The following is a 27,539-nucleotide window of genomic DNA, read 5'->3' as shown; positions in this document are numbered from 1 at the left end:
ATTTAGAGCCACTTACTTAATTTAGGATTGCACTATTTGATGCCCTGGGAGCGGGTTGCAAGATAAAATGGGAATCCCAAACCAAAAATGGTCGAAGGAAGTGACGCAAGGATTTCCGAGGTTGTCGTTACTCAAACACTCCTGGATTTGAGAAAGGCCTGTTTTTCTTACTAGGCTTCACTGCCACCCTGTGGTGAACAAAGGTACTGCAGTACATCTGCATTTAGAGTTGGACTGATGAAGAGGAAGGTGTTCATTAATCCTGACAGTTAAAAACAGTGTACAATAAATGGTTTCAGCATTTTAATGCAAACATGAAAAGTCTCGTTTATAAAGGATGTGTGAACAAATTAAGAAACAAACATGACACATTGTTAAAAACGTATAAAACTCATTTAAATAGTAAAAACAGAAGCAAAACACAAATAGCAATACATCACACTGAAAATAAAGAGGGAGAGCTTTAAATAAAAAATATCAAATTTGTACAAAAATGGGGGGAAATAGGCTCATGACAATGTGTCTTACAATAGATGAGCTCCAGGAACGTAATAAAATCATGTGACAAAAAAACTGCCACTTACTATCAGTATGCATGTGCAGCCAACGGTAATTTGATAATCAGTGTGTGTATAACAAGGCTGAACACTAAAACTTTAAACTCAAACTCAAACTTTGCATAAAAAACACAAGAAAACATATCAATCTCTGCCGACACAGATCTGCAGGATCTTATCACAGTGTCAGTGAGTTGACCTCTATGATCTGCTGCAGGATGCTGTCCACGTCGGTGGTCTCCATGCTGATGCCCGCCAGGTCCAGTTGGGGCAGGAGGGCCGTGAGAAGCACCACCACGTTGTTCCGGATGCTGCGCAGATTCTCCTGTGATGATCTGATTAAAGAACAGCTTCATTATTAAAACTATTAAACATAGCAGCCGTTTAGGTGAAACTCTATTAAGGGGAAATTCACATTTTATAACGTAACATATGAATGAGGACATGACTTAAAGGTCCAGTGTGAAGGATTCAGGGGCATCTAGTGGCAGAAATGGTGTGGGCGCCACAAGCCATTTATGTCTACATATGGAGTCAGCCATGTTGTTTCTACTGTAGCCCAGAACAGACAAACAAAACATAGGCACTAAATGGGGCCATTTGCATTTTCGCATAATGTGGGATTTGTACTTCCGTGTCGAATCGAAGCCGTACCTATTGTGAAGGCTCTGCGTTGACATACAACCTACACCATACGCTACACTGAACCCTATGGTGTAGCCTGATGTGCACTTTCCCAGAAATGTAACTCATTTTTGTAAGCTCAAACCATTTCCCTCAGTGGAAACAAAGCTTTCATTTACTTTAATTTCACATTTAAGACATAACAAAATTGTGAAGACAATAAAGCCTCCACAAAAATAGCATTTTAAGTCTTGTGTGTGATTTATCCTGGCTTCATATGAGCAGAGGAAATCTCCGCTTGTCACTAGGCTAATTTATACAGTGTAAAATGCCATAGGCTTGTGCTAATAACGTTAGCATGTTATATATGTTTGGAAAACCTGTTTAATATAAGACAGTTGTTTTGTTGGTGAACCTTGAGAGTTGTAATAGAGCCGAATTCTGTAAGTCACTTTTGCTAAATGTTGCTGTTGTCCCTGGTTTCATATGAGTAGAGGAAAAGTCTGCTAGCTGCTAGGCTAATTTATACAATGTAAAATGCCATCGCCTTGTGCTAAAAACATTAGCATGTTGTATTTGTGGGGAAAATGTGTCCAGATAAAGACAAGTGCTTTGTCTGTAAATGCTGCAAGTTACAGTGAAGCAGATTTGTGTACTTATGTTTGAAATGGTCTCTATTAAGACATGTTTAATGTGTGTTTAGAATCAACTAAACTTTACAGCACTTCACAGAAACCCTGCCACAGACTAGTGTTTTGGAGGTGTAACTGCAGAGTGCTTAACTTGTAGTGACAGTAAATTAAGTTACAGACACTAACATTTGATTCATTTTTACTGCTATTCATTACCAAAATCTTTTTTAAAAAACAAAAAAGCTAGTAGTGAAACCACTTTTTTCAGTGTCATGAACCACTAGAATCTGTTTACTAAAAAAAATTACCCAAAAGTTTAATTCACCAAATTGTTCAGTGCTTTACCAAAACAGTTACACACACTGAACTAAAACACGGCTGAACATTTAGTTCATCTCACCAACTAGTTCAACTGAGAAGGGAAAATGTAATTGGATAAAGATATCATTTGAAAGTCCTACCTTATTATGCACCTAATCAATAAGTACCTGGTTCAAACTCAACCTGATCGCACAGAAATACGTGAAACGCCGTTTCTAGAGAACTTGCTAAAATATCTGAAATGAACCATCATGCCTACTTTTTCTTAACATATTTCATCTAGGTGCAGTGTCATTACTAGTTCAGCTTTACTAGACATTTGATATACTCAGTAGATGTATCTTTTTACGACCCTGTTTTACAACAAGCCGCAAAAAACCTACCGTCCCAAAAACGCCGTTTTTAGAGTACTAGCCTATCTAAAATAACTACGATTAGCCAATATCCTTGCTTTTTTTCTTAACATAGTCCATCTAGGTGCAGTGTAATAACTATTTCGGCTTTACTAGATATTAGATTTATTCAGTAGATCTAGCTTTTTACACCCCTATTTTACATGCCGCAAACGAACCTACTGTCCCAAAAACCCTGTTTCTAGTGTATTAGCTAAAATATCGAAAATTAGCGGACATCTTTACTTTTTCTTACCATAGTTCATCTAGGTGGAGTGTAATAACTAGTTCGGCTTTACTTGATATTAGATATATTCAGCAGATATATCTTTTTACAACCCTATTTAGAGCCCTACTTTGCAAATCAGAAGAACTACAACTATGTTGCTGATATGTATCAAACTGCATGGCGCGGTCCCAGGGAATTGTAGTTTTTTAAAAATCTAAGTGTTTTTCCCAGATTTGGAAGTTGTAAATACTGAATTGAGAGTACACTGTGGACTTTAAGGGGATGGTAAACACATTTGTGAAATCAGATTTTAAATATCTAATTTCTAAATGGGTGAAAATTAATTTTATCCATATTTTATCCATATCTGACAGCACCCACAGTTGTTGACTACACCCACATGATAGCTGAGGTCAAGAGCTCTCTATAACAGTTGGTCCCATGTCTGTACCCCCTTTAGTTGCTGAGTTATAAGCCCTCAAACATGCACTGAGGTCAAGGTTCAAAGGTCAATGGCTGAAAGCAGGAGCCATGTAGAATCTTCATACTGACATATGTTACTCTCCAGGTTGAGACCTTTCCAATGATGTATTTGGTTTAGCTCTACGACGAAGTTTAGATTTTTTCATTTTTTGGACACAAGCCATGCCAGGTGTAGTTTCAGAGAGCACTTTGAAGGCCCAGTGTATAAAATGAGTTTTGTTTGTTTCTTTGCTTGTTTTTATCTTTTTTACTGTAGATAGTTACTAAAATGAGTCATCCTCAGACAATACAATACTACTAAAAAGTAAAACCAATAATAACAATAATGAAATAAGCAAAAATAATATTAAAATCATATTGAAATGTTAAAATCTATTTACAGAGTGGAATGGTAGCCTAATAGATAACTTAGATAATATTTATTATTGTTTAGACACTTTATTATTGCTTAGATACTATTTAGCCTATTATTGTATTTACTTTTAGCATGTTCTACTTTTGAGTAATTTCCGAGAAGTTATGATAAAAAAAATAAAAAATTACAGACTATAGGAGACAACCTCTTCAATGTCTCACGTCAATTAATTAACACGATTTGTCGGCTTTTTATAATGCCTTTTTTTTTTTTTTTTTTTTTTTTGCTGCTGTCTCCAGTTGAGTGGTGATTTGCTAAACACATTCTACAATAATAATTAGATTAACATTTGGTCTATAATATTGTTGGCTATATTACGTATTTTAATTAAAAACAAAACGGAAGAATAAAAGAAATAAACACCGAAATAATTACTTTTTTTTAATTGATACTCCTCTCTGACATACACACACACACACACACACACATTGAACACGCGATTGAATGAATGAATGAATGAATGAATGAATGAATGAATGAACATTGGAAGTGGTTCAGCCGCAGTCCCGCCGGCTGGCTCACATTGAGATTACATTTGTTTTTTATTACTAACAAAATGTTTTATATTGACTGTATGAATGGTTTCGTTTTCAAATAAATATTTGGAAACGAAAATATGCTTTGGTGTACTTTTACAGAGTTTTGCAATATGTATATAGCCTACCTGTATCAAAATGTATAATTTTCAGCAGCGGTTTGTGTGACAGCTGCCACGGTTGGATGTATAACCAGTGGGGCAGCCGTTCTGTGGCGCTGGCTTGGGGTCCACTCTCCCCTGGTGGAGTGGAGGGTGGCCGGGTTGCCAGGGGCAGACGGCTCCATGTGATGGTGTTTCCTCTCTGGTTCTTCCGTGCTCAGCCTTATTTTTATCTTCTTATTTATTTATTTATTACTGGCGTTTGGATTCAGTTACGGCAGACGGATGGCAATCTGAAATGGAATGAAGCCCACAGACGGCGGACAGCAGCTACAAAACAGTAGTGGAACGCGCCCCAACCGCCCACAGCACAATGCTCTTAAAGTCCTACGCTATCAAAAGCTGGCAAAATACATTTATTTTATTTTATGGCCTTGACATTAACCTGTCATATTGTTGAGTTATCAAGGACACTTCCGCGTTTTTGTGTGTATACAGGAATGTTAAAGATATCATTGAGGAAAACGAGGTTGACGTGACGTGATTGAATCAGGGAATCCGTGTGTCCACCACGGGAGAGGACCCTAATTGACATTACATTGGCATTGTTTTCGTGGTGGCAGCACGTAATTTCAACCCATTACGTGCTGCCACCACGGAATGCGGTGTTAAGAGGTCGTGGTCATTTCACGTATTTCTGTGAGATCAGGTTGTTCAAACTTGGGGTGGGGAGCCCTTCTGTGAGGAGTTTGCATGTTCTCCTTGTGTCAGCGTGGGTTTTCCAGGTTCACAATCCAAAGACATGCAGGTTAAGTGGTGACTCTATATTGGCTGCAGGTGTGAATGGTTGTCTGTCTCTATGTGTCAGCCCTGTGATAGTCTGGCGACCTGTGCAGGGTGTACCCTGCCTCTCACCCACTGTCAGCTGGGAGAGAGGCAGGAAATAGCACCAAATATTTTGGTGTATGAGGTATGTCCTACTCTTTTGACCTTAATGTTCACGAATGACACCACACTAGCTTTGTATGAGTACCTAATTTTTCATCAGTCAACAAATATGTTCGTCCAGTGGTGCCTGAACACTGCCTGTCTAGAATACACACCTGCTGTCTTCACAGGCCTCGCTGTCACTGGCTATCATCTTGCTCGCAGTCTCTGTCTTCTTCTTAGATATGTTCTGCTCAGGCTGCTGCTCCTTCTGCTCACACACAGGTCTCTGACCCAGGACCACCAACCCCTGACGTTCTGCAGCCTGGGTCGGGCTGCCTGATGAGGTGGAGCTCTGATGCAAAGATAGAAAGTAGAAGATTAGTTGGAGTTTGCTTTCTTTTAGGATTAAAGGGATAGTTTTGATCTTTTGAAGTGGGGCTGTATGAGGTTCTTATCCATAGTCAGCGAATTAGCTACAGTAGATGGCGGGCGGCACGCTATCAGTTTGGAAAAGCGGGAAGGAGTTGCAACATGGCAACTAAGCAAAGGACTGCTTTTGACTGGGGCAGCGGCATCTAACTGCTTTAAACACAATGACACAAACTAATGGAGGCAGCTCCTGTGTTCAGTGATGTTGAGTCACTGTTTCTCTCAGTGCAATGTGGCTTTAAAGAGAGCAATATAATGGCTTCCGTTGGAAATCGCTATCTGACGGCAAGGTAAAGCTGTGAAAATAGTCTTAATATAGAATACACTTAATGATTTTTTTAGATTGCTAAACATATTTTGCTGCTGCCCATGTCTAGAGCAGTACTTTCTTTGCCTCTGTGTTTGTGATTTATCATTAGAATGAGCCTAAAACAAGGGCGCAAGTTTCAACATTGTTGGGGACACATATTAAACAGAGGCCTGAGGGTCCTCCCCAATGAAATTTTGAGCATCAACGCCCCAGTTCCTGCATTCTGGTGAAGTTTTACGCACTAATTTATGGTGGTTATGTCTTTCATTATGTAAAGGAAAACACTACATTCAGACGACAGGTGACGATTCAAAATATAAGAACAGGCTATGATAGAATATAATGCAGCGAGGCTTTCAGGCATTCTGTATGTTTACATACTTATTTTCCTGTAGGTCAACTTTCCTTCTTTAATGTTTTCTCCGCTGAGTCAACACACATGTAGGTGAAGTTTACTTATCGACCCTCCTGTGTGTCTTAAGTTTGATGACGTAACCTCTTTTAATGAGCACGTGTGGCACCTATCCACATTAATTGATTTTAATTTATTCATAAACCCCTGGACTTTAACAGTCCGTATGTGTTTCAGGAAGATTTCTGATAATGTTGATAACTTTCTGCGCATTAAATCATATTCCACCTATCTGTGCTCTCTGAAAAGTCCAGTATAAAGTTATATTTTGAGAATTTTTTTTTGTGTAATATTACGCAAATAAACTTGCAATTTAAGGAGAATCAAGTCATAATGTTTCAAGATGTATTATGTAATTGCTCTGCATTCTAGCATCTCCTTTGGACCGTCTAACAGACAAAGAACCCCATGTGGGACACTCTGTGGCAAGGGGGCATGTTTTTTTTTGGATTATAGGACCGTTGAAGATAGATAGGAACGGTTGGAGAAAGAAAGGGGGGAACTTGCAGCTAGGGGTCCATACTGAAAAATAAAATGCACTGTCCCTTACTGAATCAATACGAGACGTGATTTGTCCTGTATGGGACATGACCCTACCGTCCATATGCAAACCAACACTCTTGACCTAAAATACTGTGTATAAACTCTGCTGACCTCAGCCGTGTCCGTCTGGCAGCCGACCTCTCTTCCTGCTTTGGATACTGGCGGAGTCACCAGCGCGCCGTTTGACTTCTCAGCGCTGCTATCAGGTGATGTCATCGTCCCTTGAGTTGTCTTTGTGATTTCCAGACCTAGAAGCCTCCGCAGCCTCTGGGCCTCTTTCTCTACCCAAGCCAGCTTCCTCATGTTAGCTTCCCGTTCAATCGTCTCTGGAGGCGGTGGTCTGCTCAGTGTCACTGTTGGTCGACTCAGAGGAGAAACCATCACAGTCTGGGTGGGGGGCAGTGGGTGGGTCCAGGTGAGGTTGGTGAGGGTTCGCTGTGATGTTTCACCTGGTTTCTCTACTTGGCCGATACTGTCCTGGCCGGTCGTCTTACAGGACAGTTTTTCAAATATATTTGTTTGTTTCTCAGGGTTCGTCTCTTCTGCCATGTTTTCTGGGACAGACTTTTGCTCCTCCCGAACACATAGCTTCTTTTTCACGCAGTAAAATAATGACCCTGGTTTCCTTTTGAAGCTGCAAAGGACAAAAACTGGTCAGTTTGTTTGTTTACAGTGTGAAATTAACTTATAGACACTTTAACATCCTTGAAACAGGGCACCCTTCACACTCTGACAAAATCCCAATTTTGCGAGACCACCCTGTTAACATAGATGCGTGCCCCCGAGCAAAACGTTTTATTTTTGTTTTTTTGTTTTTTTTTACTGCGGTGAAAAGGTAGATTTTGAAAGGCTGAACATCACCAAATGTGAACTGCAGCAAAATGTTGTTAAAATGAAAGCATGTTGTGAATTTTGTCTTAGGGACTGTGGACGATGTTTGTGTCCTTTAAAAAAGGGTTAGGGTTAGCTAACCCTCTCCTAAGCCTAACCTACGTAACGTCATGCTAAGTACGTAATGGTTAACGCCTAACCATGATTCTTATCCTAAACCTAACCTACTTAACTTGTCCAAAGCTAATCTATGTAACTTTGTCTAATCCTAACCTACAGTACATAACTTTACTAACCTAACCTACGTAACTTTACTTTGCTAAACCTAGCCTATGTAACTGTACTTTACTAACCTAATCTATGTAACTTTATGCTAAATACTTACAGTTAACGTCCAACCATAATTCTTATCCTAAAACTAACCCTCTTACCTTTACTTTTCCAAACTTAACCTACATAACTTTACTTTCCTAACCTACGTGACTACGTAACGGTTAACACCCAACCATGATTTGTATCCTACACCGAACCTTAGTAACTTTACATTAAGTACGTAATGTGACGATGCCATTCGTAGGGCAATAATTTGTTAGATATCATATGAACTGCTACATTTTCATAAAATGTAAGATATGAAGCGTTGTGTGAGATTAAATATATTATTCATGTGTCTGAACTTGTACACAGTCAACATGCAACATAACCCACCAAAACATGTCTGCGTTGTCCTCCTCTGTTTCCGCTGACTCCATGTTTGTGTCTTTTTCCTGGAGCCTGTGATCACTCGTCTCATTTTCCACATGTGTGACTTGTGCTTGGTCTTTAGTGACCGTGCCTTTTCCAACAGGCCTCTGTTGTGTGTGTGTGTCGTCAGCTGTGAACGTACTTTGCACCGGTGCATCATCGTGCATGCGTGTAACTGTGTCTGCATCTGCCAGGTGATCTACGTTTGTCTGATCTTGTTCCTGTGTGTTTTCCTCTGTGTGGTGACGACCTGCTGTTCTTATGTGTTCAGGTGTGTATGTGGACTGGAAGGTGGGCTGGCTCGGCTCTGATGAACTGCGTGACAGGATCTGATGTTTATCCGCTTGGTCCTTGAACTCACACACCTGCAACACAAACAACCAAGCACATGTACAATACACATAATATATGCAGATGATATGTAGTAAAACAGCACACTGAAACCTTTAGACAGAATAGTTTCAAACTTTTCACTCACTTCCAATGATTTTTCTCGTTTTCTGCTTTTGGAATGCTCTCTGCAGGAAAAACAAACAGATTAATGAGTTTAGAGGGGCAGATACTCAAAATATGGTGAGGTTTGACTCCAAATTATACATTTTTATTCGCCTGGAAACCACACGAATCAGTGACCTCATGTTTTATTGGCTCTGGCGGATGTGTCTGGTCCCCCTCTGAGTCAGACAGATTTTTTAGCTGAGTGGCTCTGGCGAATCACAACCGTTTATCTAATATGGGGCGAGTTTAATATGATGATTATCTAATAGCATCCAGAGGGGATTTTGGTCTACGACGATTAATCGCACCCCTGAACTGAAAATTAACCAAGAGGTTTCAGACTTATGCTGCCTTAAAATGAAATCAGACATATTGTAGGCTGATGGGGTGGCAGGACAGTAAAACGAAACATGCATGATGATATGTTGCGATGGTGATGTTGTGTTGTTTACAAAGAATGGAATAAAATATAATCGGTAAAATGATTTTGTGTTTACTATGTCATGTATTTTTTAGTAGCCTAGTGTACAGTAATTGTCCAGGTCGCCCATCATGGAGGATGGCAAAAACTTAAGATATTTCAACTATAAATGGAGATGCCATCTACCGTTACCACTGACAGTATTTTCCACCAGCCTCAGCTAATTTCACCGTCCTGCTCTCACCCACTAAACATTCCTGTTTGCTGTCCACCGTCTCTCTGATTCCACGTGAACACAGCATAACTTGCATTTGCAAAGTGGACTAACAATGTCACTTCAGTTTAGGGATGCCCCCTAATAGCTGACCAAATGTTAGTCGACTAGAGAGGTCATTGGTCAGCAAGATTTCACTGGTCGCTTAGTTGTAGAAAAAAAAAAATTAAACAAACATGAATCTCTATTAGGAGCTGCGCCTTGTCAAAATAAATCAAAACCTATATGACTGGGCCATGTTGGAATTTAATTTGGAAGGACAGACACAGGAAGAGGCCACACTCAGCAGTCAGACAGGAGTCACGCTACCAACCAATCATAACTGACAGATATCTTTCCCTTCTTCTGTAAATATTCAGTCTGTGGTAAATACAGAAAAGTTGATCATGTTAGTGCAGGGCTACCCAGAGCTTTACATCTGTCCCACGGACGATAGACCTACACATTTATAAACAGCACCTGCAAGAAGATCAGCTCTGCACTCACAGGCTAGTTAATAACATGTCGGGCAGGAATTCCAAAGTGTGGGATCATTTTGAGAAGGTGAAGGATGAACCCAAGGTGATATGTAAACTCACCTTCATTGGTCGACTACAAACATGACGTATCATCTGAAACATGGAAGTAGCTACATGCCCATTAGCCACTTAGCACAATCATTACTGCTTTGCCGACAGCGTCATTAACAGGCGGCTCGCTCGGTGTGTGACATGCACTTGTAGATAAAATATAGGCCTATATTAATGAAGGTTCATTAGTACGGTTTTGTATTTCTCTGTAATGTAGCACAGTGTTAACAATGTTACTGATACTATTCTTTCTCACACCTTCAACTCAAACTGTTGTGTTGCCCCGCCCAAAATATATCATTTAATAATTAAATTAATATCGTAAACATGCGGGCGACTAGTCAACTAATGGCCCTAAATGACTACTATTGGTCGACTAGGAAAAATCTTAGTCGGGGGCAGCCCTACTTCAGTTGTTGAATTGGCTCTAACTTAATTTTACTCTTTTTGACTCCCAAACCCTCAGACACTTGAGATCTTAGAGGGTGTTACAATCACAGCCAATCAGAAAATCGGGGCAGGTATTTCTGATTGGCTCTTTTGTCTCCAACCTGATTGCTGGTAGGATTATTGATTACTAGGGAAGTAGGGCGGCACTGAAAATAAAAAGTAGGCACACCACAGCTATATATTTATAGTTTATACAGATCTGGATACCAAGTTTTATGAGCTTTTTTATGGTATTTTTAAACTTTTATGAAACTGGAATCTCACACTGTTAGTTAGTCTTTACTTTATTAGTTTACAACCTATCTATCTCGCTAATTTCTGCCAGATAAACAGTAGCTATCTAAGCTAGTTAGCTAATTTGATGATTCCAGGTACTAATAAGCCGGTCACATTTTATATCAGATGTTAAAAAAAAGTTTGGGGTTTTAAATGAACAAAGTGACTAAAAGAAAATCAACATAAATATTCTTTTGCATATGTGTGTAACAAGTCACCATGTGTTTTTCACTGTCAGTGAGAATGTAGCAAAACTAGAGACTGAGTCACAAGAACCGGAAATAAGAGCATGAAACCGACATATGGAAACCACAAAATGGCACATAAACCCACATACACACACACACACACACACACATACAGGAAGAGCAGCAGTGAGAAATGTCTGTCCGTGCGTAGACTCTCACACAGGCAAAGTTTGAGAGGTCTAAAGAACTGAAATGGGAATTTACTGTTTCTTGTGGTTTTTCTGGTAGCTGGGTGTTAACAGTTCCTCACTGTCTTCTGCTTCCTCTGGTGAAGAGCAGCTTCTGAAAGACAAGCAGACCAGGCTGAGCAACTCAACTACTGCTAAAATTCAGCTCAGGGCTTTCCTGTTACAGCCACACACACGCACACAGCCACTGGCCACCATGTTAATGCACATATAGATATCTTCAGTCCTACATGACAGCCTATCTAGAGAGGTTTTACATCTCACAAATCAATCAGAGAGATGAGCACGTGACCACCTATTTATTTCGGAGCACTGTGAGCCTTGTTTCTCAGCAGTGAAGAGTTCACATGATACGAGGACGAGAGAGATACGACAAAGGGGACGGACTTGAATTAGGGATGTTGTGGCTGATGGTCGGCTTCTTAACCTGTAAACCTCAGTGAGGCCCAGACATGTGACCGCTTAAAGCTACAGTGGTAACTTTTACAAAAATAATGTTGTGTCATATTTGCTGAAACTGTCACATTCCCACAGTAGAACATGAGATGAACAATCTGTGAAAAACATCATGGCAGCCGCGTCACAAACTTTCTAATGTTACGACTAAACAGTTCACCAATATTTAGACTGATATTTGATCAGTGCTGCCTACTACTGACACTCCATACTACTGCACACTTGGAACACTACAAGGAGACAGAGGAACATGATTTGTCTACTGTACCATTGTGTGAATATAGTGACAGTTTCAGCAAATATGACAAAGTTATTTTTATAAAAGTGACTTGCTGTTTGGGAAGGAATGGTTAAAAATCAATGCACCAGAAGAAGCTGAGATATCCTAACTGTAACACCTAGCGAACTCCAGCGAACAAAGCACGAACTTTGTCCAAATATACTTTGAGTGACAACAACATTCAGGAAGCCTAGTGAGCCCTGATCAGACCTAAGGCTTACTATTGCTCTGAAAATAGGCTGGCTGTGTGAAGTGTCACAAAAATAGGGCAAGGGCAAGCAGTTTTTCAAACAAACTACATTCTCAGCCTGTTCACTGACACAAGTTAGGACATCGTCATTGAGAAGTACGGAAACAATCTGATGTTCACTCGTTCACATCGCATCAAGTTAGGAATATGTTGGTGAAGATCCTCAGTCATCCAGGTCATGGTAATCCTAAGTGCTGTATAGTAGGCAACTGGACTTGCTTGAGTTTCTTAAAGACATTTCCTCTCTTCCAAGAGGCTTCTTCAGGTCTAACCGACTGGTGCCGAGTCACAGGCTTCAAACCCCGTGTTGTTGTGAATGCTCACAGAGTCATCAAGGTCACATGTGTGTTGCTGACCCACTCGGCCATCATCTTTGTCAGTAGGGTTACACCTGGACTCATCAAACCCTAATGACACACATGATGGTCTGGTGGGTCAAGCAAGTCCAGTTGCCTACGATATAGCTCTTAGGATCAGAGTTAGGAAGAACTGTAAGTGTTCTAGTATTGGTCAAAATCAAATGGCAACCTCCAGGGCTTGAAAATAAAGCCACCGTGAAGTGGCAAAAACTGCAGTCCCTCGAATGACCACTTGAGGCTGGCTCCAGAAGCGAGTTAACCCCCGTAGACCACCATGTTAAAATGCTCAACTTTACAACAGAAATAAACATGTTTACAGCATGGTACAAAAAACAGTTATAGCTAATTCCCCCTTCATGGCAACTGTGCAGGGGGTGAATTTTTATTTAACTCACCCGTTTACTTTCATCAAAGCTTAAAGTTAAGGGTGTAGCCACTTTGAGTGACAGGCTGTCTGTGAGGCGTCACCACAGCCTATGAATCAGCTCCACCCTTTGTCCAAATCGAGGACAGTGACGGCCAAAATGCTGAACTCAAGACTTCAAAATAAGAGTCCACAAACCAACGAGTGATACCAACTCAGTAGTGTTTTCCAATAGGACCTTCCTGCGTGGTATATGCCAGTGTCTCCACTCCATGCTCTTAGGTCATAATGCAACCTCTCCAACATCTCAACTCTTAAGTCCAATTCAAGGACAACAATAATCATGAATACACACCTGTAACGTGGATTGGGGTTCTGGCTGCAGTTCCAGTTTTCAGGAATCACACTATAATGATTTGCAGCGATTTTTCGCCACTTCAGGCATTCTTCACACTGTAACCACATGGGACCCCTGTAAATACAGACGTACATGTATGACAAGTGTCAGTATTATCATCATTTCTTTCATTATGTCTGTATATGTATGTCTGTTTATATTTGTAGCCCTTATCAAGTTCACAACGGGCAGCAGTGTAGGTTAGTGTGGAGGATAAAGTGTATATGGGTCAAAGGTGCTGCAGATGTCACATCAAAAATACAAGCCCGCCATAATGTCATCATTCTATTTGCAATAGAAAAGTAGTTTTGCTGCAAGGGGAACTCTTGATTAAACAGGAACACTTACAAAACAAAAATATTTTCTGTTGAAGCCCTGTTGAGTTCCTGGTTTTGCACAGCATACAAATAATGCTCAGTTGGTTATAACAGCTCCTGCCTCAGCATGTTTACTCCTCTTTGCTACTGTCATGAGAACAGATCAAGAAGCAGCGTCTCTCCTCTCTGGTGTCAAGCTTTGGAAAACAAAGTACCTACTTTCATTTTCAGTTTAATTGACAAGTTCCTACATGAGAGGGTTATCAACTGACTTGCACCTTCTTGGACTGTTACCAACATTATTATTAGTCTATAGAACGTGGACAAGTTATTTTACTCACTATGTGGTTTTAACGGTTTGATGTACTGATTTAGAGCCAGACAGACCAGATGAACCACAATCCTCTTTCAGTAGCACACAGAACACTCACTGAACATGTAGCTCACACTGAAAGGAACAGTTCACCCCAAAATAAAAAAACAAAAAATTTCCTCCCGCCTGCCATTTTTCATTCTAGATTGTTTTGGTGTGAGTGGCAGAGCGTTGGAGATATCGGCCCTAGAGATGTCTGCCTGGCTTGTGGTCCTCAACACGCCAAAAAATACATTTGAAAAACTTAACATTAATGTCTCTTTGGAGAAATCTTGACCCAGTTACTCAAGATAATCCACAGACCTTGTTGTGCGCAGCTTCATGTGGGAACTATTTTGTTGCTACCAAGCTAAACTCACCGACCGTATCACTGCACAGAAGGAAGAGTGCATCTACTCATGGACGAGAGGCTTGTGACAGCGCAAGATCTAAACATTAATGGTGTTCTCCTCAGCTGAGTCGTATCATTAGCTAGCTCAGTGGTGCTAGGTGAGCTAGCAGTAGATGCACGCTTCCCTCTTCGCGGTGATATGGTTGATGGGTCGAGTTTGGCAAAAGAAAATAGTTCCTACATGGAGCTGCTAACAACGAGGTATGTGGATTATCTTGAGTGGCTGGATTGTGTTTTCCGAAAAGAGACATTACTGCTAAGTTTTTCAAATGTGTTTTTTTTTTGGCGCTTTGAGTACCACAAGCTGAATGACGTCTAGTTCCATTATATTAGATATCTTGGCCGATATCTCCAACACTTGGCAACTCACACCCAAACAATCCATACATCCATCCATCCATTTTCGTCCACTTATCTGGGGGCCAACCTCTAGGTTGCGAAATAGCACTACAGGTAAGTGAAAATCTGATTTTGGGGTGAAGTGTCCCTTTGAAAGTACATTTTCTTTCAAGCACCTTATGAAGACACTTGTAGGTGAAAAGGAGAACTTTGTTTTCACTTTTAGCACTACAACTGTCAGATAAAAACAGTCAACACTCACTCGTCAGCATCATGCCCCTCTTCATTTACTTCCTTCTCTAGAGCCTGAAACTCTCGTTCTCTGGCCCTCTTCTCCGTCACCTCTTTCCAGTAGTCGTTCAGTTTTAGGCCCAGAGCGCCCAGGGTGAGTCTTGGGAGAAGAAAAAGACATTCAATTTTTTTAACTGTTTTTCCTAATATCATAAACACAACATCACAACTAAGAGTGTGTCAGGCATTAAATTCTTGACACACTAAACGAAAAGAACGTGTGCGGTCAAAATGACTTTTACTGTGACCAATTTCGGCTTCCCTGCAATAGAACGCTTGGCGCCACATATGCAGAAAAAATGAAAGAGGAAGAGTTGCATGAGTCACTGGTGCTACGTATCCTCTTAAGTTTGTAAACACTATATGTAGCAGTGCCCTTATCTGCTGCAGCATCACAGCCAGCTAACAACACCACAGTTCACATTAGCAGAAAGCCTCTTGTGTGTGTGTCTGGTTTTGTTTTTGCACACGTGTGCTGTACCTGTACTCTTTGGTGTATTCAAAGTCTTGCTTGTTGTGAGCAGGTTTGAGAAAGTTACACTCGATGATGCCGATGACCCCGACTCCTGCCCTTTGACCTGAAGCCTGTGGAGAATTGGGAGGTGAGATTTGAGCAAAGGCAGATATCCTTCATACTGAATTTGGAGCAGAGCATGAAGACATACAGTGAATTAATTTTCCTCTACCTTCAGCTGGCAGCCCACTTTCTCATAGGCTTTAATGAGCCGGTTCCTGTGGTACATCATGATGCCATAGTGGTCTCTGTTTTTCGGGTTCAGCCCAAAGGTCACCTTCACCTTCTCTTTCTGGCAGACAGTAGTCAAGGTAACAGCACTGGAATAATATTAGGTAATACAAATATTGTGCAAGCTCAAGGTATCAGTGGTGAACAAACGCAATAGCTAAATTTATATTTTATGGTTGATACTGATTACAAGAATATAAATGCATATAAACTATAAAATAAATGCAAATAAAATTACAATTTTAAATGACAGGAAGTTGGTTTTTAACTGCTTTCGGTGCTGAACAGTTCTAAGTACTCTGCGCTACAGGCACACTTCAGCTGCTGCCAACTGTGGTTTGATGCTCAGCCCAAACAATTAGCTATTGTTACATCAGTGACATGACTCACCTCTGCCCCTGGTGTGATTAATAAAGTTATCTGAATCTGAATCTGAAGCTGTCCAAATCACAGACATTTCTCAGCATTAACACTGACTGCAGATGTAAACAGCATGATTTCATAGTTGCATGGCTTTTATCTTACCTCTGGTATACCTTGGTGGATTTGGGTGGCATTAAACATTTCGATCAATAATGTTAAACAAATTTAAGAGCCACAGTGTGTTACCATTCTGACCACTGGTGAAAAAAACAAAGAAAAACATTGTGACAGCCAATAGATTGGTGCATTTAAATCATGTAGAAGAGGTTCACATATATAGCCTAACTAACGTAAACTTTTAAACTGTATTGTCTGTAGTAGTCTCTAGAGCTTCAACGATTAGTCAGTTAATCGATTAGTTGATCACCAGTAAATAGAGCTACTATTTTGATAATTGAATTGTTTTTGTCATTTTTTAAGCAAAAAAGCCAAACATTTACTGGGTTTGTGCTTATTACGTGTGAGAAATTGATGCTTTTCTTTGTCATACACCATGAACACAAACTGAATAATTAAGTTTAGTTAAGTCATGGATTTTTGGACTGTGAGTCTGATAAATCAAACCACCTGAAGACGTCACCTTGCACCTTGCAGATACTCTATTTTCTGTCATTTTATTGAGAAAACGATTAATTGATGAATCCAGAAATGAATGGGTAAATTAATCAAAAATGAAAATGATCATTACGTGAACGTCTCTGCTGGGCCAAAGTAAAGTCGCAATTCAAATATTCTCCATGTGCCGTTCTTGAGAGGAGATGAGACAAACAAAAATCTGAAAGTGAAACGACAACACATTCTAAACTGATATATAAACCACACAATTTTCGTTTTCTCCTCTGATGCATCTGTTGCCTTGTCAGATCCCAGCAAAAGCAACTCTTCTGATTTATCTCCAACTTCCCACTTCCTGTTTGCACCTAAATAAAGGTACACATACAGGTAATACCTTGGCTTTATATCACACCCACACACCCACACACAGATAGTGTCAGGATACACTGAACTGGGGTTTGTACACATCATGCTCGATCAGTTTCAGCCTCTTCGACACCAGTTTAGCCAGAATCTTCTTCCCCCGCAGTATAATCTGTGTCCTCGGCTTCAGATACAAGATACTGAGGTAGGCCTGAGACACACACAGAAACACACAGAGAGATGATAAATTTCAAACACCTGCTTTTGATTTATTCTTTGGTCTGACAATATCTGCTAACACACATTATTTTCCACAAGAAGTAAACTGCATCTAATTAGAGAGTTTTAAGACTGTCAGATTAGAGATGAAATCTACAAGAAGCAATGTGAAAGGAAACTGGGGCAGAGTTACTACAAAACCTCAGACAGGTCTGCGATTGTGAAGAAGTACTCCAGTTAGTGCGTGAAACTGGCACACGAACACCTACACCCCGCCGTACACACTTCTGCATAGGATTTGTATTTGCTATGTACTGTAGAAGCTTACCACACATTAACCGCAACCACTACATCTCCTGTCCTGAATTTTACTCTTACCTCCATTTTAACTACTAACACTAAAATCACACAGACCAGTCCATACCCATTGAGTACAGCATACCATACCATGACTTAGTCATACCAAAAATTAGTAAAAAAACAAAAACCATTCGGCCACAGGGGGAGCCACAGCGATCGGTCGCATTTTAGCCATTTTTAAGCATTTTTCTGTTGTTATAGCGCCACCCAGTTGCCAATTAGAGTTAAATTTCTCCAGTCACCTTGAGGCGCCCTGTGATGAGCCATGCCCTCAGCAATATTCACTGCCTTATAGAAGCTCAGTTTTAGTAAGTTTTCCAACTTTTGCCAAGAGGGAACTTTAGATATTGGTCCCTAGATTATGTTCACCGAGTTTCATGCAGATCGGTCAAACTTCCTAGGAAGAGATTCAATTTAAGTGTTTTTCAAAAAATTCAAAATGGCGGAAAATCTATATAACCAGAAGGTATGGGTTCTACAGGCAAATTTGTTCCTCGTGAGGAGAGGCATCTCTGTGCAAAGTTTCATGTCTCTACGAAAAAGATATGCCCATTCAAAGTTTGCAATTTCAATCGGTTGCTATAGTGCCCCCCTTTGGCCAATTGATGTAATGTTGCTTCATTTGCATCCTCCCATGACCCTCTACCACTGTGCCAAATTTCGTGGAACAGACACACCCACAGACAGAGATTTCGTCATTATATAGTAAAGAAGATTGGCTTGAGTGAGCGCCTTCATCACCTCCCGCCTGGACTACTGCAACAGTCTACTCTATGGCTCATCTTCAAAAACCCTCAATAAGCTCCAGCATATCCAGAACTCAGCTGCTCAGCTACTCACCTACTCTCGACCCCGTGACCATATCACCCCTGTTCTCCATAAACTCCACTGGCTCCCATCTCCCAGAGAATCCACTTCAAAATCCTCCTCGTAACATACAAAGCCCTCAATAACTAGGCCCCACCCTACCTGTCTGAGCTCCTCCATCATCACTCTCCCACCCGCCCACACCGCTCTGCCGATGCCAACCTCCTGTCCCACCTCACCCGGACCAAGCACAAATCCTGTGGGGACAGGGCCTTCTCCATCGCTGCTCCCACCCTCTGGAACTCACTCCCCAAACCCATCCGAGACTCCCCCTCTCTCCATATTCAAACTCCTCCCTCTGAGTGGCCCTGAGACTTTCACACACTGCAATAACTTAATTTAACTTGTGCAATAACCCCATTCACCCTGACTGTATATATTCTGTTTGTGTAAATTTTGTTTACAATATATATGTGTATATATATATATATATATATATATATATATATATTTACGTTTATGTTTGTTAATAATTCCTGTTTATTTAACTATATATTTGTTAATACTATTGTTTAAATTTCTTATATTTTCATGTATCTTTCCTCTCTTGCAAGGAGCACCTGTAACATAAATAATTTCCCCTCGGGGATCAATAAAGTATTTCTGATTCTGATTCTGATTCTGAAAACATCACTCAAGACTCACCTATTCAACGCTGCTTACAATCAGTGAAAGTTTCTTCTCCTCATTTTCTTTCTTTTTCTTTTTGTGTCCCTGAATTTGTAAAGCATCTTTGAGTGTCATGAAAAGCTCTATATAAGTATAATGTATTATCATTATTATTACTATTATTATAGAACTTGTCACAGCATAATATAATTGCATTCAACTTGAGGCGAGTTCAACCCAACACTGTAAAGATTACATTTGAACTTAGCTGACTCCAATCCTCCAGATGAATGACGGAGGTTTTCCGAGTGATTTGTTTTATTTTATTTTTTACTTTTCCTCTTCATGTCCTACTATTTTTTTTGAAGGACAGTAAACTAGCTCAGCGACATGGCCAAGCGCAAGTATGACGCTGAATTTATTAAACTGTGTGGACCTTGAACTAATGACGAAGGAGAAACGCGGACCCCGTGGCTGGACCATTTGGGAACCACTGATCTACAGGACTGAAAGGACATCACTAAACAAAAACCAGACCCAAAGATGTTTTGTTGCAAAAGCAAGTGGACATCCAAACCTCTCCTCTGTGTCTCTAGTGATCACGTTTGTCCAACTCACCCTGAGACTGTAGTGCATGTCTGGGATGTTATGTTCGGCTCTCAGGGATCCACTGTTCCTCAGACCCTTCCTCAGCTCCTCGATCTGAATCTCAGGCAAACGAAAGTCACTCACATCCGTCTGGAAGTCGATCTCTGGCTTGCCATCTTTGGCCCTTCAGGGTAACATGAAAGGGAGCGGTTGTTAAAGCAGGTAATGACACATTTTATACCACTGCTCTCAGATGAAGCTGCAAAAATAAAATCAGGTTTTCCAGTGTTAAAGCTACGCAAACTGGGTCCGAATGTGTCGAATGGGCCCCGGTGTACAAACCAATATGAGTTCTGGTGGAGTTCAATCAGCACAATCTCATTTACTCTGGCCAGTCTTCATGAGAGCAATACCGAGTATGTGATAATGATCAACATAGTGGTGACTCTCTTTGACTCCAATGTAAAGAGGAAGTGAAACAGTCTGAAAAACCCCTTTAACATGAACTGCCGCTCAAAGCGTGCTTTCACACCTGTAGTGCGGTTCATTTGGTCCAAGGGAAGAAAAAAAAAAGACACGTTATTGCATTGTAGTTTTGGTTTGGTTCCTGTTCACACTTATGTTTTACAAACAGACCAAGAGGGGAAAACATGAAGTTACACAGACTAAAAGGCCACTTGTTGATTGGACAGTGCAAACTGTGATCCTGCATCATCAAATCCTGACTGACAGAAGTTTATGCAGCTTTAATGTATCTGAGGTGTATATTTATGTTCTTTGAAGTCACAAAATGTTCAAAAAGAAATAACTGATTATTAGCATCAGCAGTATATATTTAGATTACAAAGTGCAAATCGACTACCAGGAAGGAAACGTCTCGTAAAGTAATGATTCGGAGCTTACTGCTGCCACTGTCACACCCTTTTTAATGGACTTAATAAACTGACAAAGTACACAGCAGGGGAAGTACCTGCGCCGATGTGCAAACATGTTACCACGGTTACCAAATTATTTGCATAAATGGGCTGAATACAGGGCTTTATACAGATCAGATATAAGATTACTTCCCAAAACATTTCATGATCAACAGATGGAGTTTTTAGTAGTTTAGCCTTTGAAATCATGCTGGTTGGTTTGTTTGCTTTCACACCACAAACCAACCACTTGGAAGCAGATAAGAGTCCACCTTTTCAGGCGATCTCGGTTTGCCTGGTCCGCACCAGGCTTCGACTGACAGGGGCAAATGGACCTGGGTTTGGTTTAACTGAACCAAACAGCTAAGGTGTGAAAGCACACCCTTGGTCGAGAGAACTATGCCACGAAGAGAGCAACAAAGAAAAGGGACGTCAAATCTTTACACTCAAATTTTCTCTGCACTTCATACAATGATGATGTTATGAGGCCTTGTGTCCAGATGTGTTCTTTTGCATGGATTTGTGTAAAAGCATGCTTAAACAAATATCATATGTGTGTGTGTGTGTGTGTGTGTGTGTGTGTGTGTGTGTTCATGTTTGTTTGCCTGTCTTTGTTTGAGTCTGTGTTTGCATATTCATCATTCACGTAATCATCTCACGTCAAGGGATGGTTCCAACATTTTGGAAAATATGCTTATTGTCTGTTACCAAAAGATAGATGAGTAGATCAGTTTCACCTTCATGTGAACAGCCAGGAGACGGTTAGCTTCAAATAAAGACTGGAAGCAGGGGGAACCTCTACTTTGGCTCTGTCCGAAGGTTACAAAGTCTGTCTACCAGCACCTTTAAAGCACACCTATATACTTGATAGTTGAAGTGTAAAAATGACAATTTGTGAAATAAAACATGGTACTAACTGTGTGTTAAAGGTGCATGGCACAGTTTTTTAAACTTAGCTATTTCAGTCTGCTTTCACTCTTCAAGCTAAGCCAACTGTCTCCTTGCTGTAGTTCATATTTAATGGACAGATACAAGACTGCTATTAGACTTATTATCCCTCCTAGAAAGCTAATAAGTGTATTTCACAGAATGTCAAAGTGAATTTTGAAGTATGAACATGCAGGTGAAGAAACACTCTAACATTTACTCTCCACCTAAATATAGCCAGGGCTAATGTGTGATTCTGACCTGCGGATGTTCCAGATTAATATCTTGGTGCCTTTCTTGGAGAGAATGGAGTCAAAGTGTGCAAGTATCTGCTCCTGGGAGGTGATGATGGAGTGTTGGAGGATGGCTGCCAGGCTGGCCTCCGAGTCCTCGGTCACCACCAGAGACTGTAACACTGAGTTAAGGTCAGAACATAAAGGAGCTTGCAAGATGACAAACATATTCTCTATCAATCAGTGTAAAAAAAATATTGTTTTATGGAGGATATTGGTTTGTTGGTTGAAGGGGACGATGGGGACAATGACAGCCTGGGCCTTGATGTTCTCCAGGTAGGTCTGAGACAGCATTCCCACGGTCTGGCAGCCGCCGTTCTTGGTGAAGATGAGCGCGTCGCGGCCCAGACGCATGGAGCCAGACTTGAAACCGTTCCCGTACACACCGATGGCATGCTGACTGGCTTTACCCGAACCCTTTTCTGTAAAACCAAAGCTAGACGTAAAGGTGAAGGGGAGAGTGAGGACAGAAGGATGCACATCTGTGTGTACATTAGAGACAGAACTTGTAGAATAGACTGAGAAACTGATAGAGAAATTGTGCACAGAATTATTTAAAAAAAGGAACAAATTTAGAACAGGATTACTGAATATTTTATACATAACTAAAAGGTTCTTTGTAGAGCAGCAGCAGTATTACTACAACAGCAAAGTCACTATGTAAACTTGATAGTCCCTCACTGGTGACAAATCTAACATGTCAATCAAATAGAGTAAAGTTTAGAAAGAATGACAAACACAGACATCTGTCAGTATGAGTCATTCCTCCTGGCGTCTCTGCTCCTCCCTCTGCTGCTGAGGTGATTTCACTGCCTGCAGGTAGCGCTGGTAAAGTTTAACACACGTGGCAAACTAAGCGGCACAGTTAGACGCCCTACAGAAAGATCTTTTTGGTTTAAGCTTGTGTTGTCACTATTACCTGAGCTAATGCGCTGTGCTTCTGTAAAACACGATGTTAGCTGCAGGGGAAGAGAGATGGCGGACAGAGCATTGACTGACTGAAATATCGCTCATCTACATATTGACTTTAATTCAAGCCAATAAGATCATCAATGACCCCTCTCATCTTCTGCATTATGAGTGCGAACTGCTGCCCTCTGGTAGGAGATTCGTCGCAGGCTCAACAGATTTAAAATTTCACACATACCTCTGTCTATAAAGCTTTTAAATCATGCCAGATAAAGCCAGAACTGGCATTGGATTATGACAATTTGCTGACTTGCATTTTTGTAGAGGTATTTTTGGTGTGTTTATCTTTTTGTGTTTCTTATGTCATTGCTACATTGGGTATAATGTTGATTTGTCAGTGTACTGTGTTGTATGTTGTATTTCTATGGCTGCAGTATGGGTGTAGAGCACAAGACAATAAAGTTAACCTTGACCTTGATCTAGATCTTTACATGTGATTTCATAAGCAGGCTTATTGATATAATATTTGTTTTTTACTCATGAAGGTTTTATCGCAACAGTAATGAGCATGGTTGTTATTAAATTAAGTAAACTCCAATTCACTGTCTCCACGGCGACCTCTATGCTCTACTGTTTGCTCCATATTTGTGTGTGTGTGTGTGTGTGTGTGTGTGTGTGTGTGTGTGTGATGAAGGCGCAGCACTGACACACACAGAGCAGTGAAGAGGCTGCAGCATGGTAATACATGACAATAAGTACAGATAAAAGAGCCGCTAACGTCGGAGCTTAACAATACTGCGATCTTTAATGATTTAGCTCTGGTGCTTGTTTAATACTGGCGAGGTTAACGGGGTCAAAGCTTCATGCATCCGTGGGAAAATGCACATATCAAAAGATTGATCTCGGGTTTTCTGAACCAACATAGGATCATTCAAATGAAGATCAATTTGAACCTGTTGAATCGATTATTTTACCCCGCGCTAAGGGCTATCGTCTCCCTGTTGTGGTTGTGCAATGGTTGATGCACTCCCTTTGCACTGCAAAATTGAGCCTCTACTTTTTGGGAGATGGTGTCCCATGGGAGACAGAATTGCATAGTAAAAGTGAGGCTTATAGGAAACCAATCTGAATGCTGATGGTATAGCCACTACATTGTGCCATCAACGTTTACTTCATAATGACAAGTTAAATAATTCATTAATTAATTAACAAATCGTTTCACCTCTGTGTGTATGTGTGTAGCTTTGCACGTTTGAATTCTTTAGACACTGTGACACGTGTCTAAAGACAAAAATGCTGGTGAGTCACTCTTTGTGGTTGACACGCAGGAGAGAGGAACACTATCAGTGTGTGTGACATCATGCGAGTAAAATGTGTCTGATGCAACACGCTTTTAAAATCTGTAACGCGTGTTTCATTCACATGTAAACTTCATGTGCATGTGCATACGTGTGTCTTACCTGAGCATCTTGTGCAGCTTGTTGGGCGTCATGCCGCTGCCATTATCAGTGAAGGTTAGACATAGGTGACCGGATTCATCTACTACATCTATCCAGATCTGTTTAGCCAGTACACCAGGATCTGACGCGTTGTCTACAATATGTAGAAGATAAATACATTACTGACAGGGAAAGAGAGATGGTCAGAAAGATTGTAGGGTAGAGGCAGATGTCATCCAAGCATAAATCTACCACCGCTTTACTAAAAAGAGTTTATCCATCATTTTTATCATTACCTCATTGCACAGGAAAACCGTGTCATACACAGCAACAGTAAGATGGCTGTCAGCTCATACTGAATGAGGAAGTTGGAGCTTAAACTGTGTTGGACATTTACTACAGTCAAGCTTGACCGTGTGGGCTTAACTCTGCCCAGTCAGTTCCCATTGAGTCTATTCATAGACTCTAAAGATGACGGTCATCGCAACCATGACATCACCCACTGGTTTGTGGACTCCAGTTTTGAAGCCTGTCGCCATCTTGGTTTTGGACCCAGAAGTGACCAAATTTGGGCGAGAGGGCAGAGCTATGGAGGAGCGAGGGGTGGATCTAACTGACAAGCCAAGGACACTAACGGCAGACAGTCCGTCACTGAAAGCGGCCACCCTTAAATATGTGTAACTTTAAGCCTTAAAGAGCAACTTACAGGTTAATGTTTTTGCTAAATTTTTACTTAATCTTTCCAGAAAATGGCCTTTTTGAAAAATGAATGCATGATTTTACATGTTTTACAAGTCAAATGCTTCATATTCCGTAACGTGGGGAGTTGTTGTACTCGACTCTGCCTCTGCACATTGCACATAAGTGTGTGCTATTGGTTGTAAGCAGTCATGAGCTGGCTTTTTTCAATAGATTTGCATTGTATTTTATCATTTTCATCATGGTGAAGTTTTGTGTGTGTGCAGGTTGCACAAATTCTGTTTTGTCAGGACATTGAATCCATGGTTTCCCTGACAGGAAAAAGAATGGAGCTAGCTTTTACGTCTGGGTGCGGTTTTTTAAAACATTTAAACGGATGAGTTATATCCTCCTGAGACCCAAAGTTTTGTGTGGTGTACATTTTTAATTTCTCCTAGCTATTTTGGATCAGTAGGACATGATAAGAACAAAAAATGAAACATTGTCCCAATGTCTTCAAACTAAACGACAATAAAGTCCCAATGTCCTCAAACAAGACAGTAATAAAGTTCCAGCGTCCTCAAACAAGACAATAATAAAGTTCCAATGTCCTCAAACAAGACAATAATAAAGTTCCAATGTCCTCAAACGAGGGCATATTAACATGGGAGTCTATCGGAAATGACTGCTTCTGTAGCCAGCCTCAAGTGGCCATTCAAGGAACTGCAGTTTTGGCACTTCGATGTTCTCTTTCACCTCCCAAGGTTTATGTTTATTTAGAAAGGGACATTCACATTAATTAACACAATCACTCAAGTCACATAAATTTGCCAGATTTAGCCGTACAGGCTCATTTTCATCTGCAGTTCCTTGCAGGTTGATGGTATATATGTATATGACAAAAATACATTAAAATAACATACATAAGCACAGAGCAAACATATAACCGTAGACAAAAGCACATAGCAAAGCACATAAGCAAAAACAACTAGACATAAGCACTATTAATAAAACAATGACATTACCATATAACCGCTTGAGTCTATTGCTATTTTTATGCTTCAGACTTTAGATGCTAATACACACATATTATAATCTAGTACTAGTTTACTTCTCTAATCTTAACCATGCATCTGTGGTTGTACTTTGCTGCTGTGGCCCTTCCCTGCTTGGTGTGTTTATCTCATCTCATATCTTTATCAAAACCACTCTCATACAAGACTGATTTTGCACGATTTAGAGTTCTAATTTGAGTCTCTGCTCTGAGAACCACAGGAATTCACTTTACAAACATATGTTTTAATGCTAAGATATGAACCCAAAGTGAAAAAAAATGCACTTGGCTCTTCGCTCATTGCATCATGTGAGCAGACAAAGCAGTGATGTCAGCGCCTCTGCATTTACACAGCACACTCACACTGCTCTTCCTGTTAAAACTCAGCAGCCAACAGGTCAACACGTCTGAGCCAATCACAGAGCACACAGTGGAGGACTGACAGTGTTGACAGCAGAGGCACAGACGCTTTGATCATGAGGAGGGACAGATCATCCAGTGATTCATGCTGTAGGCTACTAAAGTCCACATTATGTGTCCCTTTAACACAGATATCAGAGATCAGAACATATAAAAATACTATAAAACCTGACCTTAGTGCAGGTTATAAGAATCTGAGGAATATTGTGAGCAATGCAGGGAGGAAGCAGACAACATAAATACAACAAGCTCTTTTGTAATAACTTAATAACATAATTATTGCCATGCCACTCCTGTATACTGTCAACATACAGGCTTGCCACAGTGATAAAACCGTTGGCTGTGGGAAAGAGGAAGTCCACTCGGTCCATCTTAGCACCAACACAAATATCTCTTCAACACACGCAGTCAACTTTTGCCAAAGAGCGCATGACATTAGTGAAAGCTGCAACAAGTTGTGCAGAGCGCACCAGAGCTGCAGGTGCGCACGAGTACACGTTTAAGCGCAAAACTTGACACTGAGACCTACCTATGAGCTCTGCCACCGCGCTGAAGGGCCAGGTGTGACTTGTGGAGTTGCTGTTCAGGAAGGAAGGGCTCATCTTGACAAGAAAATAAAAACAAAACACAAGTGAGTGTTTCAGTTTCACACATCCTGCAGCACATATGAAAAATGTGAAATACATACGGAACTCAGGCGGATCCCATGCTCGCTTAACCTCGCCATTACTGCGTCTGTGTTTTTGCGTCTTGTGGCGCCTGCTGTGTGTTTTCTGCGCGCATGCACGTAAGCAGACACAAGCAGTGGGCGTAGCGTCCTGCCGGCTGTCAAAGGAAGTCAACTGAGTGAGAGAGTACAGAGGTATACACGAAAGAATTCACTCTTCACTGCTGCACAAACACTCAAAGGACAATTTGTGCATATTTCCCCCCATGGTCTGTTTCT

The 27,539-nt window shown here is 40.7% G+C and overlaps 1 protein-coding gene across 2 annotated transcripts; it reads right to left on the bottom strand.

Annotated features, from left to right (window-relative positions):
* Nucleotides 1-290: 290 nt before the first annotated feature.
* LOC117259434 (MORC family CW-type zinc finger protein 3) lies at nucleotides 291-27,420 on the bottom strand. Of its 2 annotated transcripts, none has more exons than XM_033630799.2 (17): nucleotides 27,282-27,420; nucleotides 27,123-27,195; nucleotides 24,463-24,595; nucleotides 22,309-22,529; nucleotides 22,062-22,209; nucleotides 19,990-20,143; nucleotides 17,399-17,527; nucleotides 15,917-16,036; nucleotides 15,712-15,815; nucleotides 15,202-15,330; nucleotides 13,478-13,594; nucleotides 11,430-11,507; nucleotides 8,968-9,007; nucleotides 8,454-8,854; nucleotides 7,026-7,548; nucleotides 5,394-5,572; nucleotides 291-892 (listed from the first exon to the last, which is right to left on the bottom strand). In XM_033630799.2, exons 1-17 carry the CDS (start codon nucleotides 27,318-27,320, stop codon nucleotides 736-738), a joined length of 2,745 nt encoding a protein of 914 aa, XP_033486690.1. In that variant the 5' UTR covers nucleotides 27,321-27,420; the 3' UTR covers nucleotides 291-735. The 2 variants fall into 2 exon arrangements, with proteins under 2 accessions (XP_033486690.1, XP_078025504.1); XM_078169378.1 differs by having other exon boundaries at nucleotides 11,430-11,504.
* Between the last annotated feature and the right edge of the window lie 119 nt (nucleotides 27,421-27,539).

This window comes from Epinephelus lanceolatus, chromosome 7, assembly GCF_041903045.1.
Source record: "Epinephelus lanceolatus isolate andai-2023 chromosome 7, ASM4190304v1, whole genome shotgun sequence".
In the NCBI taxonomy this organism is placed as follows: domain Eukaryota; kingdom Metazoa; phylum Chordata; class Actinopteri; order Perciformes; family Serranidae; genus Epinephelus; species Epinephelus lanceolatus.
Note: the sequence above shows the minus strand (reverse complement) of the source record. Positions and strands in the feature narration are given on the sequence as shown.

Bases quoted from the DNA above. Each gene is read 5' to 3' on its own strand.
- LOC117259434 (XM_033630799.2), bottom strand. From the start codon at position 27,320: ATGGCGAGGTTAAGCGAGCATGGGATCCGCCTGAGTTCC. The intron at 15,816-15,916 runs GTAGAGGAAAAT...AATTCTCCACAG, and splicing joins AAGTGGGCTGCCAGCTGAAG to GCTTCAGGTCAAAGGGCAGG. The intron at 11,508-13,477 runs GTGTGTATTCAT...CTTGTCTTTCAG, and splicing joins AACCCCAATCCACGTTACAG to AAGCTGCTCTTCACCAGAGG.